This window comes from Balaenoptera borealis (genome assembly GCF_965194805.1).
Source record: "Balaenoptera borealis genome assembly, chromosome: 17".
Classification (NCBI taxonomy): Eukaryota; Metazoa; Chordata; class Mammalia; order Artiodactyla; family Balaenopteridae; genus Balaenoptera; species Balaenoptera borealis.
In genome coordinates this window covers 15,088,040-15,102,756 of record NC_138876.1, presented here as the reverse complement: position 1 = coordinate 15,102,756, position 14,717 = coordinate 15,088,040, and the positions used below count along the sequence as shown (strand labels likewise).

General features: G+C 40.6%; 2 protein-coding genes across 2 annotated transcripts in view; both read left to right on the top strand.

Moving 5' to 3' along the window:
* TRMT12 (tRNA methyltransferase 12 homolog) overlaps nucleotides 1–5,456 on the top strand; it is a 24,252-nt gene extending 18,796 nt beyond the window's left edge. The window contains 1 exon segment of the mRNA XM_082363092.1: nucleotides 4,855–5,456. The gene's annotated coding sequence lies outside the window, so the exon portion shown is untranslated.
* RNF139 (ring finger protein 139) lies at nucleotides 2,565–14,717 on the top strand. Its single transcript, XM_082363083.1, has 2 exons — nucleotides 2,565–3,105; nucleotides 12,655–14,717. The coding sequence occupies exons 1-2, from the start codon at nucleotides 2,925–2,927 to the stop codon at nucleotides 14,466–14,468; spliced, it is 1,995 nt and encodes a 664-aa protein (XP_082219209.1). The 5' UTR covers nucleotides 2,565–2,924; the 3' UTR covers nucleotides 14,469–14,717.

Below are 14,717 nucleotides of genomic sequence, written 5' to 3'. Positions count from 1 at the left end.
TTTTGTGGCTATCAATACCTACCCTTCTTCCAGCATCCCCACCTTCCGTTTGAAGGAAGTACATAATACATTGGCAGGGAGGGCTGGGGTGGGTAATTCTAAGTGCTTGTTTCCTGCTGCTTTCTCCCACTAAGGAAGCTGCTTGTACCTGCCCTCTGGTACAGCTTGGGTACAGATACATGGTCCAATAAGCTTGACCAATTGCATAGTCACTCTTGGAACTTGAAATCCTGAAGAATAATTAAAATAATTCTTTAATAAATTCCCTTTTTGCTTAAGATAGCCCAGAATCAGTTCCTGTTGCGTGTAACAAAGACTTGGCTGATGTAAGTATCAACCGAAAATTGAAAGTAGTTTTTACACATTCTACATCTAAAGGCTTTTTAGAGCTACTAAAAGCCTTCTGAACCATTAAAGCCAAATGAACAGATTGTTATTTTTGAACATAGGTAATTTATGAATACACACACACACACACACACAGCCACCCCACATACTGTTCTGGGTAGACTCAATTTAATATATACCTGAGTTGTGCAACATTGAAATCAATGTAGAAGCCAAAGAGATTAGATTCAGTGAACTGCAGCTATTTCTTTGAAAGCTTATCTTTTATCTTAAAAATCCCTAAAAGCATTCTAAAAACTACCTCATTAATGTAAATTTAGATTTAAGGTAGTATTTTAAAGTACTTGCCAGGATCTTATTCAAACCTTCATTTTATAGATGGAGAGAGTGAGACCTAGTGAGTTTAAAGAGACATGCTTGAAGTCATATGTAAGCTAACTGTGCCACCACTTCTGAAAGTTCTGGGCCCAAGGTGGAAGTTAGTTTTAATGAGAAATTCTTATACTAATAAAATTTGTGCATCAAATTAAGATTAGAAACTGTTAAAACATGGATAGGCAAGAAAGTGTAGGGGAGGGACAAAAATCTTTTCCTTCCTAGGTTCTGTGGCTGGGGCCCTGGAAATTAAACCAATAAAATAAAGATTAACAAGAGAAACACAAGAGTTTATTAACTCATGCCATGCACGTACGTCTGGGAGAAACTAAGTGTTGAATAACTCAAAGAGGTGGCTACAATTTGGGGCTTATATAGCATCGGAACAAAGAACAATGCATTGTAGAGAAGTGATAAAGGAAAAGGGGTTTAGGCTTTTAGGGGTGGCAGACTGTGGGAAGGTGAGTGTATGGGGGGAAACTAACGGATAATAAGGATGAGCTTAATAAGCTTTGCCAGTGATTGAGTCTAAGAGTTGTCCTCTTCTTGGTAAGGGGGAGGGAGACACCTTTACCAATAGAAATTTATGTCCTATTTTTAGGCAAATGGGAAGGAGGGAAGTGTTGAGGTGGAGAGCTTTTTGTTTGTTCCTGCTGTTTCTCAACTGTCTTCAGCTCAAAATAATCATGTCAAAGTAACATATTTTGGGGTGGCATGTTCTGATCCTCTACAAAAACAAAAAAGTATGACCTCTTCTGCCCTGAGAAGGAAAGAAGGCACTGCCTGGTGTTCTTACCTCAAAGATTAGAAACAAAGACAGAGGTCAGAGTTCTTGCCCTTAAGTCACATTAGTAATGAGTTCTTGGTACTTCCCTGGTTACCCAGTAGTTAAGAATTCCCCTGCCAGTGCAGAGGACACTGGTTGGAGCCCTGGTCCGGGAAGATCCCACATGCCGCGGAGCAACTAAGCCCGTGCGCCACAACTACTGAGCCTGCACTCCAGAGCCCGCAAGCTATAACTACTGAGCCTGCATGCCAGAACTACTGAAGCCTGCACACCTAGAGCCCATGCTCCGCAACAAGAGAAGTCACTGCAGTGAGAAGCCTGCGCATCACAATGAAGAGCAGCCCCGGCTCGCTGCAACTAGAGAAAGCCCCCGTGCAGCAACAAAGACCCAACGCAGCCAAAAATAAATAAAAAACCAAAAAAACGGTTCTTGCCCTTGACATTAGTATAATGTGGCCGACCACGGTCCGCAGTTCTGCCTAATCGGGTAGGAGATAGAAAGGATGATGTGCAAAGAGATGAGAGGGATGTTTTTCTCGGTAGCGCCTACCACTCCCAACCCAATACCACGAAGGGCGGCCGCTCCATACACCGCACGCCGCGACGCCTCCGACAGGCGGCCTTGTAGCATCTTCCCCGGAGGGTCGGCTGCTCAGACCCGGCTTCCCGGTGGGGTGGAGTAGCTCTGGCAGGCGGCGCCCTTTGGCTCTCCTCCTGCCAAGCAGTTCTGAATCATGTTTATGGGACGTTTAATGGGCTCTAATAAAGCAGCTAATAATTCCCTCCCGAGGAAGCAGTGACTGCCTCACGGCGCCAACGCCTTTGCGGGTAAGGCGCCCACCCCGAGGCTGGGGGGCGCGGCTGCCCAACAGCGCCTGCGCCACTGGGTGGCGCCAAAAGCAGCAAAGGCGGCGCCGGCCCCGGAGATGGGCGGAAACCATGGCAACGATAGGGACGTCTGCTACGCCGAGCGTGGTGACCGCGAGGGGCTCGCCCCTAGCGCCGTATTATGACGCGAGCGTCGGCGCGCGACTTCCGCGGTCTCGCGTGACCGCGGGCGCAGCCTCCGGGCCTGGCAACAGCAGCAACTGCAGAGGCGGGCGGGCGAGGTCAAGATGGTGGCTCCGCGGGCGGGGGAGGCGGTGGAGGGAGGAGGAGCCAGACCATAGCCGGCCGGAAACACCGACACCCACAGGCCTCCCGGGAGCCGCCGCTGCCGCCTCCGCCGCCGCCTCCGCCGCCTGCTCCAGCTCGAGAGACGCGAGCGGGCGGCGGGGCGGGCCGTGAGAGAGACACGAGAGGAGGGAGGGCGGGGGCGGAGTCGCCCGCCTTCGCCTCCGCCCCCGGCCACCGTCCCGCACCCTGCCCCACGCGGCCCTGCCCGGCCCGCCCAGCCCCGGTGTGGCAGCGGCTCATGGCGGCGGTGGGGCCCCCGCAGCAGCAGGTGCGGATGGCCCATCAGCAGGTCTGGGCGGCGCTCGAAGTGGCGCTCCGGGTGCCCTGCCTCTACATCATCGACGCCATCTTCAACTCCTACTACGATTCCAGCCAAAGCCGGTTCTGCATCGGGCTCCAGATCTTACTCCGGCTCCTTGGTGAGGGGGACGGGGTAGCCTGCGTCCGGGGACGGCTCCGCTGGCCGAGACGTGCAGGAAGGAGAGGGCAGCCGAGCGCAGGCCGTGGGGTGTGTGTGTGTATGTGTGTTTGTGTGTGTGTGTGTGTGTGTGTGTGTGTGTGTACTAGTTTCGCGGGCTGAGACGTGCAAGAGGGAGAGGGCAGCCGCGCGCGCAGGCGGTGGTGTGTGTGTGTGCGCTAGTTTCGTTTCCCCCCCGGGGGCGTCTTTGCGGGCCGGGCGGGAGGAGGAGATGACACTTGTCTCAGAGTTGACAGCGGAGCGGTCCTCCCTGCGAGTCAGCCTCCTGTTCATTTTTGCCTCTGAGCGAGGGCGGGGAGAAAGCAGCGAGGTGTGAGCATGCGGCTCTGTGCCTGCTGTTTCTCTAGGGGAATGAGTACTGGCTTACCGCGTTCTATGCGACAGCCTTGGAAAAACAGCAACTCTGCTTACGTTTTGATCTCGTCGTGTGTGACCTTGGGCTCGTTGTGCCGAGGCCTGGGCCTCAGTTTCCCCCTTTCCAAAATGCAGAGTACTCGTATGTTGTCATTTAAATGACATCCAAACGAAAGAGAATGTCAGACCTTGAAACTGTTACAAAAATCCTCACGAAGAAGGCGATACTTATAACGAGTCCTAAAATTTTCCGTGAATAGAGAAGAAGGTATTGAGAACGGTTATAAAAACGTGGCTAGGAAGTGATAAGACTTGAAAATCAGTGTCTTCGTTGCATATGAATGGAGTGTTAAAAGCATCTTATACTTCACTCCCCATTTTCACTTGCATTACCAGAGTGAGGAACATTTACGCTTAAAAGAAGTTTTTGAGTAATTGAAACGTGGCAAATTTTGTTGATGAGGTAATTCTTGTGTTAGTTTTTAGTGAGGCTGTGCTTTTGAAGTGTTGCTGAGGACGAGCTGATGGTGAGATCCTTACCAAACCTTTCTGAATTAGGAGCCATCTGTTGCTGCTTTATTTCTACTTTTTAAAAAAGTGGTAATGTTAAGTTTTGTTTATGACAACACTTTACATTTGTTTGGTACTTTACTTTTGCAGTGCTTTTTCACTGGTATTATCTAACCTAACGTTCAAAAATCCCTCAAAGGAGGGTGGGTGGTGGTATTCTCATTTTACAAATGAGGAAACTGAGAGATAGAGCTTAAGTGTTTTGCTTTTGATACACAGCAAGTAATTGGTTGCCAGCACCTAGGCTTAACAATCTTCTGACATCAGGCATGGTTCATCTTCCTCCTCAGTACAGCTGCAATCCAGATACAGAATGCTATAATGATCATATGCTAGATCTTAAAAATAACAGATGTGAACGTGATGTTCTTTAGCACAAGACTTCTCAGTAACCCACCAGCTACTTAATCCAGCCGTCCTGCTTACCACTGCAAAATGTAATGCCCTCATATTTGTGGCAAAAATGGAGCTGTGTGATTTCCAATGTATAGGAATAGCGAATCATTATGTTGTACAGCTGAAACTAATATAATGTTATCTATTGATTATACCACAATAAAAAAAGAACATAAGCTAGCTTTAATGTTTTGTACTTAACATATTTTGTTTAATTCTGATAGTCAGGGAATACAAGTGAGGTTAGTTAAATAATGTTACAATGAAATTAATAAGAATGGGGACCTGTTGGGAAAGCATTTTATTCTTGCCAGTTAGAAGTCACTCATCATGATCATAAATTAACAGGCAGTTGCTTGTCTCATTATAGAAAGGTGGTCCCAGCTGATCCTGAGACTCCCAACCCCTCCCCGCCGTGCCTCTCCACATTAATGGATGACATGCGTGCAGTCAAGACCTGTGCTGATTCCTGGGTTGGGGAGACTGAGAAATGGAGAACACTGAGCATTTCTATTCCTGAACCCCACAGGAGAAGAGAGAGTTTGCTAGAGAGAGAGCAGAGGCTCTAGGGAGCTTTGTGAAATTTGGGATTACCAAGTGTTGTTTTGGGCACTAAATAACCAAATGTATTGTAACATGGACTTGAGGGTGGTAGGAGGGGCTTTCCCCACTTCTGCTTTGAGAGGAGGGAGGAGGCCATGGTGGAGGAGCTGGAAAAAAGAAACCAAAACAAAACTGGGTTTGAGAGGATTCACATACTCATTCTGCCAGTAGTGTAGCCACTGTCTTGAGTGTTCTTCTGGCATGTAACTACAGAGCCTCTGAGAGCCCCTTGGGGACCAGGTGCTTTAATGCAGTGTGCTCAGAGTTGAGCTTCAGGCTAGGGAGCTTTAAAGGAGTATTTTCTTTAATTAAATCTTTTGTAGTTTAAGAACACTGAATAAAGTAATCTGGTGTTTTCCTTGTACTATATCCATGCTTCTTATTTTTGTAGTAAATCATGGAAGTTTGCATTTGAGAGGTTAAAGAAGAATGTGACCTCAGGAAAGTTACACCTGCTCTGTGCCTCCCTTTTCTTATCGGTACCTTTTTAAAGATGGATCATAATGGTGTCTCTCTCTTATAGCGTGTTAAGGACATAAGTTCTTGTAACAGTACCTGGAACCTAGTAAGGGCCATTTAATTGTTAGCTACTGGTAAACATGGTAGTTTTAAAATAATTTTTTAATACTTCAATTAAGACCATACTGTGTTACAGATATTTCAGTTTTGGGAAGTCATCAGCAAAATGTTGTTGCTGTTTATTTGAAAATTTTGATCCCAGAGTATTCTCTGGGTCAGACTTTATGAGATATACAAAATATTTTCCAAATCTATCATTTGACTGCTCCTCACATTATGGCAGTGTAATTATGCTAATTTATGACATTTGTAAGAATGATAAAATTATTAAAAACTGGTTTTGGTGGTAAAACATTTCATCCTGAATAAAAACAAATGTCTTAAGTATTTGAGGACCATTCGATGAAGCATCTTATTTATTATTGAAAGTGACAGGTTTGTGTGTAAAAGATACCAAAGGATGGTTGAAATCAATTGTTCTACCTGGTTAGTTTTTTAATAATTGTAGACCTCTCTGTGCTACTGTATATAAATCTCAAAATTTGTCACTCTCACCTTTTTCCTTAAAATGGAATTGTAAACATGGAAATCTATTCTGCATCCAGTTTTGTTTAGTGTCTGAAGAATTTACTCTCCTACCCCTACAAAAAAGTATTACTACTATACTTTTATTTGGTATCAAACTAATAAGAGAATTTCAGCAAGTCAGAATATAAAGCTTCTCATTTGGAGATCCAAATAAGATCATATTTAAGACTATTAAGCTATTCTTAGGAGGTGTTCAATGCTGAATGAAATGCAGCCCAGTGCAGCGTAATGCTGAATTAACAAGTCTAAATCCAAGGCAGAAAATGCAAGCATAGGAGTTTGTTTTAATAGTATTACTCATATAATGACAGTTCATTGAAGTGGAAAGTCCTTTCTAAACATAAAAGAAAATCCAGAAGTTACAAGGGAGAATTTGATAAATTTGAGTACATAAAAATGAAAAACTTCTTTATGAAAAAACTCTTTTTTTACAAAGATTCTTAAAAATGACGCATTAAGGGGAAAATATTTGCGTCATATTTAGTTGAAGTACTAATAAAAGTTTTACTCTGTCAATAAGAAAAACTTATACTCCCAGAGAAAAATGGGCCCAGGATAAGCATTTCACAGTAAATGAAATGCACATGGTCAGTAAGCAAAGCAAAAATTACTCAGCCTCATTTATAATTTAACAAATGCAGTTAAAACAAAATTTCACTTATGAGATTGGTGAAGAATTCAAAGTTTGAATAAAAACTAGTTTGGTATGGGGAGATAGATGAAGTTAAACAATTTTTGTAAGGTGTTATTTCTATGTAAAGCCATTTGGTGCTATCAACTAAAATTCATCGTATACCTTTTGACTCACAATTCCAGTTCTAAGAACTTGGCCTGAAGATATAGTTGTGCAGAAACTGTTGGCAAGGATATTCATTGAAGCATTGTTGGTAATAACAAAACAAAAACAAATTGTTAATCTAAATGTCTATTTAAAGAGAATCTGTTCATTGTACAATATTATCAGTTTCAGCCATGCAATGAAATTGTTGAAAAACATGAGATAGTTATTTTTGGTGCTGTAGAAAGAACTCAGAAAACCTGTGAAGTGTAAAAGCAAAGTGAAGCAGTAGTAATTATGACTGCATTGGGATAGCCTAGGGGTTCTCAGCAGAGATACCGTTGACATTTTGGATGGGATAATTCTTTGGTGGGGGTGTGGGGATTGTGGCCAGACGACTGGAGGGGAAGGGAGGGTGTGCAAACTGACCCTGGTTGAGAACTACTGAGGTGGACAAATAGACCAGCAAATAGCACAGAATAGAAAGCCCAGAAACAGACCACCCATGTATGTAGAGAAACTTGATGTGTTTCAGAGGTAGAATTGGAAGTATACAATACATTGAGGTAAATACAGACTATTCAATTAGTGGTTATTTAGTTATTCATGTGGAAAAAATTATACTGGATCCCTACCTCACATCAGTATGTAAATAGTTCGGACTTCCCTGGTGGCGCAGTGGTTAAGAATCCGCCTGCCAGTGCAGGGGACACGGGTTCGAGCCCTGGTCCGGGAAGATCCCACATGCCACGGAGCAACTAAGCCCGTGCGCCACAGCTACTGAGCCTGCGCTCTAGAGCCTGTGACACACCTACTGAAGCCCCCGCACCTAGAGTCCGTGCTTTGCAACAAGAGAAGCCACCGCAATGAGAAGCCTGTGGACCGCAACGAAGAGTAGCCCCTGCTCACCGCAACTAGAGAAAGCCCGCGCGCAGCAACAAAGACCCAACACAGCCTAAATAAATAAATAAATACATTTATAAAATATATATATATAAATAGTTCTAAGTGGATTAATATCTAAATGTGAAAAGCAGAACTTTAAAAGTTTTAGAAGAAAATACAGAATTTTTTTTTTTAGCGTTAGAGTAAGGGAAAAGTTCTTTAGAAATATGTGAAAGCAAATGTATTAAATAAGGATTGATAAGTTCAATGATATTAAAATTAAAAATCTCTGTTAATCAAAAGCTGGCATCAGAAAGTGAAAAGAGCCGCCACACATCTGGAGAAGATATTTGCATTACAGATAACTACAAAGAATCTGTAGTCAGAGTATTTTTTAAATGACTACAATTCAATAAGGAAAAACAACTCCGTAAATAAATGAGCAAAAGATAAACTGGCAATTCACAGAGGAAGAAACATGAATGGTCAGTAAATCGAAAGGTGCCCTCTTTGATGAGGAATCAGAAATGTAATTTTTAGAAAAGGTTAAAAAACTCCACTATTATAATGAGATCTCCTTTGGGTAAAAAGCAAAAACAAGTATTTATCCATGAATGTGTTTATTTATGCAAAGCTCGGTTAACTTTTAATACCTATAGAGTTGAACTTTTAAAAAAAATCATGTTCATATGTTTCTTTTTAATAAACACATAGTTGTTAAAAATTTAAAAAGCAAAAAAGCAAAATTTATCTTACTAATAAAAGACTTAGAATACCCTTTTTTTAACCTAAAGAGTTTGATAGAAAAATTTTCTTTATGCTATAGTTTGTCAAGTACACCTACAGACTGACACCCCAAGATGTTTTATTTACTTTGTTTTGTATTTCATTGCATAGGGTTCCCTTGGGAGTAATGTAGTTAAAACATTTATTTTTGTACTGTTCCGTCTTTATTCTGTCAGGCATTGAAATGTTTTTCCACAGCTTGCTTTAGATTTTATATTAAAGGTATTTAAGGTACCTGGGGAGTTATGTCTTATTTCCTTCTAATTTTTAGTCCCCAACTTCCAGAAAGGTTAAAGGTATGAATGGACTTTACACATAAAAGAATTAAACATTTTGCTGTGTAACATGCATGGTGGTTTGTTTTTTGTTTTCAGCTTGTTTTGTTTGCTCATTTTTGGTAATCCAAATTGAAAAGGCACTGAACTCTTTCATGAATTGAGTTCATGTATATTGTCAAAGCTCTGAATTGATTTTGATACCTGCCGCTTTTCCTACCTTGAGCACTTTAGTGAAGCTCTCTAATCGCTGGAGAATTGGATCCCTGAGTTGTGATTCCAGTTAATTCTATGCGCCACTGTCCCAAGGTGATTTTTCTTTATAAAGTAGCATTTATATATAGCCTTGATTACTTATTGCAGGTCACTCTTAAATCCTAATGAGGAAACTGTCCTGGGGCTTAATTTTCTTAGGCCTACAGGTTAAAGATCAAGAGTTGCATGTCTGAAGTTGTGAAAATGCAACGAAACTTTGATATTATTGACAACACTTCCCGAAGGCCATGAGAGGGAATATTACTTGAGAGACTTGAAAAGTTGACTTTTTTTCCTATGAAATGAGAGCAGATTCTACATTCCATACACAGGAACATGAGTATAAAGGAAAAATTTAAGAACCTCGTGTACATATAAACTTTGGGTAGGAATTAAAATAATTTTATACTATTCTTGAAATGTTTGGTCATTATTAAATCTTGGGGAGTAATTTTAATCAAGAAAGAGTAGTATCAGGGGCTTCCCTGGTGGCGCAGTGGTTAAGAATCTGCCTGCCAATGCAGGGAACACGGGTTCGAGCCCTGGTCCGGGAAGATCCCACATGCCAGGGAGCAACTAAGCCCATGCGCCATAACTACTGAGCCCTGCACTCTAGAGCCCGTGAGCCACAACTACTGAGCCCGCATGCCACAACTACTAAAGCCTGCACGTCTAGAGCCCGTGCTCCGCAACAAGAGAAGCCACTGCAGTGAGAAGCCCGCGCACCGCAACGAAGAGTAGCCCCCGCTCACTGCAACTAGAGAAAGCCCGCGCACAGCAACGAAGACCCAACGCAGCCAAAAATAAAAACAAATAAATAAATTAATTTTTAAGAAAAGATTAAATGGAGACAAATCAACTTTAGGGGTGTTTACTTTAAAAAAAAAAAAAAAGAGTAGTATACTTGCTAGGAGACATCCAAACTTTGAGGTTTTAGTCTCACTACATTATTTGTCTATCACACTCTCTTTTGTCCAGAAGTATTTCTAAAACCCAAATAATTCCTTAATCTGTGTAAAAATAAGCTTCAGGGGAAAAAAAGCTATTAGAATAAAAAAAATCTGGTTATAAGTTACAGCAAAGTTCATGAATATTCACAGGTAAAGATTAATGTACCACTTTGTGAATCGCAAGTTAAAAATAATTTACATTCCCTGCTTGACTTTCTCCCTTTTAAAAAGTAACATATAATAGAACTGAAGTTATCTTGGTTTTGTTTTGACGCATTTTAGGAGATTAAGTTTTGTTTCAGGAAAAAATACTTTTGTTTTTCTGTGTAGAGAAAGTAAGATTACATATGGCATATGGTGGCTGAGTAAATTCCATTTCCTGTTACCGTCCACAGGAAGGGTTTCTAAACCTGCTCAAAAAAAAAGCCCATTTTCTGTTGAAAGGGCTCTTTGGGAGGATTATTAGTGGCCCACTTGTTCAGCGAATTGGGTGGTTCTTGCGCAGAGGTTGATATATCTTCCAGGTGATTGTCAGGTCATTTGTGAAAAGGACAACAAAAGAAAACAAATAGGCACAGGATAAAATTTTAAGTTTGTGGGCAAAGTCATCATTTGGAGGAACTTGGCCCTTGCTTTTAACTGCAGTAGATTGTGGAATGGCTCTATTGTATTATGCAGTGTTGGTCTTGGTTGCATGCTGAAATCAGGTGGATAGATGGATGTTTAATTTGGAGTTTGTCACTTTTTCTGTACTCCAAGGTCTGATTTCTCAGCTTTGTCTTACCTTTTCATAGGTTTCAATTTCCAAGTGGGCTGTATTTTATGGTTGCCTTTAAAAATAGAACACAGAATTCAACAGAAACATTTCCCCAATTATTTTATTTTCTACAAAATATTTCAGGATCTGTAGATGTAAAAGGTAGGATCCTTGCTTGCTATCAAGGACCCTATAATAGGGTAGGTACCTACTCAGATAACTACAAACTTCAGTATCAGGTGGTGTATGAGTATTAGGAGTTTTGCCGAGTTCTGTAGATATGCTGAAGGAACAGTCAGTATCAGAAAAAGTGGGTCTGTAGGATGGGTAGGATTTGAACAGTCAGGGATTTGGGAAGTTGATGGGGCCGTTCTGCCAGGCAAAGAGAAGAATGTAAATACAGCTATAATTATGGCAGAGAAGAAGGGGTATGTTTGGGAAAGAAACCTGGAGCATTGGTGTGTGTGTTGGGAGGAATATTACTTTAAAGCAAATTGGGTCCTTGAATGTTAGGACAAGGAGTGTAGATTTTAATTGATAGTAATTTCAGAGCTGCTGCAGTATTTTGAGCAGAGACATGAAGAAAGGCAATTTGGTGATGGCTTGTAGATGGATTTGGATGAGAGAGTTTTCAGAGACAGAGTAATATGTGGGTGTCACTGAGAAAAGGGAGGTATAGGTATTGGTAAAATTTGTCACTGATTGTCAGAGTTTGAGGATGAGGGGCTAGAGGTACTGTTAGGAGAATAACAATGGTACCTCTAACTGAAACTGGAAATCGCAAGGAAGAGCTGTTTGAGGCGAGAGTAGGTTGAGTAGGGTTTAGAAATTTTGAGTGTTGCAGTTGTAATGTAGAAGTGGAAATAGGGGAATATTTGGAGGTGGTTCCCATAGTTGAAACCTTGGATAGTAATATTTATCGTAATCTCACTTAAAAATTTGTCAGAGCACCAAGAAAGATGGTGCTGGATGCACAACAGACTGTGCATTGGTTGCTTGCAGAGCGGGGGAGGGGAAGGTTTATTCAAACATGTTTTGGTTTTCTGAATGTTACTTTTGTAATTTGAAGAACAGTAAAAAGGGTTGACTATTTGAAGAAAAAGATTCAAACATACAGGAAAAAGGAAACTTGGAGGAAATGTCTGGTATCTGTAGGGGAAAGTATGTACAGAAAAAAAGTGAATTTGGACCTGAGGGAGAATACTCAGATTTAAGGAGCAGGAAAAATAAGAGCCAGCAGGAGTTCAGTTTGAGTAAAAGGAGGAATTAGGGGTAAGTGTGAAACTTAAACTTGATGTCCTAAAGAACACGTTTAAGAAAAAGAAATCTCAGATTTAATAGGAACAAAAGTTTTCCACTTGGGTTATTTTTAATCCTTAATGTTTTTGTAATGGAATTATCTTAAATATTTTTAATAATTATGAATATGTTCTTTCAAGTTTAAAACTTTTTAAACTGTGTATACCATGACAAACTCATCTTGAAGATAATTTAGTAATTTGGTGTCTGGACATATAATACTACTTGAATTACTTTGGAAATTAGAAAATAAGGGGTAGGATTTTTAAGGATAATATGTTTGATCTGTCCTGTTGAACTTTGACTTTACAAAAAACATTCATTGGCCTTTAAGCCTAAATTGTCTTGAGGCTTAACGTTCATCAGTTTGAAAATATTCATACTTCCTTACTAAAGGAAGAATATCATAACTGTTAGTGGAAAAAACATTCTTTAAAAATGTTTCATTCGAATGTCCTTTCTTTCTTTTTTTTAGGTATATTTGTATCCAGTATTGTTCTGACCTTGTCACAACGATCACTTTTCAAGTTTTACATGTACAGCTCAGCCTTTCTATTAGCTGCAACCTCAGTGTTGGTAAATTATTATGCTGCTTTGCACATTGACTTCTATGGTGCCTACAACACATCAGCTTTTGGAATTGAGCTGCTTCCTCGAAAAGGGCCCTCGCTGTGGATGGCACTCATCGTTCTACAGCTAACATTTGGAATTGGATACATTACACTACTCCAAATTCATTCCGTCTATTCACAGTTAATTATTTTGGATCTCTTGGTTCCTGTAATAGGCTTAATCACAGAGCTACCATTACACATCCGAGAGACTTTAGTTTTTACTTCTTCCTTGATTCTCACATTAAATACAGTGCTTGTCTTGGCAGTGAAACTTAAGTGGTTTTATTATTCCACAAGATACGTTTATCTTTTAGTGAGGCACATGTATCGAATTTATGGATTACAGTTATTAATGGAGGACACATGGAAGAGGATTCGTTTCCCAGATGTACTGAGAGTCTTTTGGCTAACAAGAATTACAGCTCAGGCTACAGTATTAATGTACATTTTAAGGATGGCAAATGAAACTGATTCCTTCGTCATTTCTTGGGATGATTTCTGGGACCTCATTTGTAATCTTATAATTAGTGGGTGTGATTCTACACTCACTGTACTGGGCATGAGTGCTGTAATTTCCTCAATAGCCCATTATTTGGGTCTTGGAATATTGGCCTTTATTGGATCAACTGAAGAAGATGACAGGCGGCTTGGCTTTGTAGCACCTGTTTTATTTTTTATTTTGGCTCTTCAGACTGGTTTAAGTGGGCTAAGACCAGAAGAGAGACTTATTCGCTTAAGTAGAAACATGTGCCTTTTATTAACAGCAGTCCTGCATTTCATCCACGGAATGACAGACCCTGTATTAATGTCTCTCAGTGCCTCTCATGTGTCATCTTTCCGTAGACATTTTCCTGTGCTCTTTGTCTCTGCTTGCCTGTTTATTCTTCCTGTTATACTCAGTTATGTTCTTTGGCATCACTATGCACTAAATACATGGTTGTTTGCAGTTACAGCCTTTTGTGTGGAACTCTGCTTAAAAGTAATTGTTTCTCTCACTGTTTATACGTTATTCATGATTGATGGCTACTATAATGTCCTCTGGGAAAAGCTTGATGATTATGTCTACTATGTTCGTTCAACAGGCAATATTATTGAATTTATATTTGGAGTGGTAATGTTTGGAAATGGGGCTTATACTATGATGTTTGAGTCAGGAAGTAAAATTCGGGCTTGTATGATGTGCTTACATGCCTATTTTAACATCTACTTACAAGCAAAAAATGGCTGGAAGACATTCATGAATCGTAGAACTGCTGTAAAAAAAATTAATTCACTTCCTGAAATAAAAGGGAGCCGCCTACAAGAAATAGATGATGTATGTGCAATCTGCTATCATGAGTTTACAACATCTGCTCGTATTACACCATGTAATCATTATTTCCATGCACTTTGCCTTCGGAAATGGCTGTACATTCAAGATACTTGTCCAATGTGCCATCAAAAAGTGTACATTGAAGATGATATCAAGGATAATTCAAATCTATCTAACAACAATGGATTTATTGCACCCAATGAAAATCCAGAGGAAGCTGTAAGAGAAGCTGCTGCTGAATCTGACAGGGAATTGAATGACGACAGTTCAGACTGTGACGATGACGCTGAGAGAGAAAGAAACGGAGTGATTCAGCACACAGGCCCAGCAGCTGAGGAACTGATTAATGATGATACTGATTAAATAGCATTTACTAATCATTGAGGTATTTGTTTAAAATTCAGTTCATCCAACATGGAGTAATACGCTTCACTTCAGTGTGTAACCAAGCACAAAAACAGTATCAATGTTGAATCTGTGAATGGTTTTCCGTTTACTGTGATGTGCTACTGTAAATATACCTCTTCAATTACTTCTGGTCTCTTTGGTGACCTATTTAAATTTGTGTACATTATTGTACATAGAATAAAATTTTCACATTTTTATGACAAA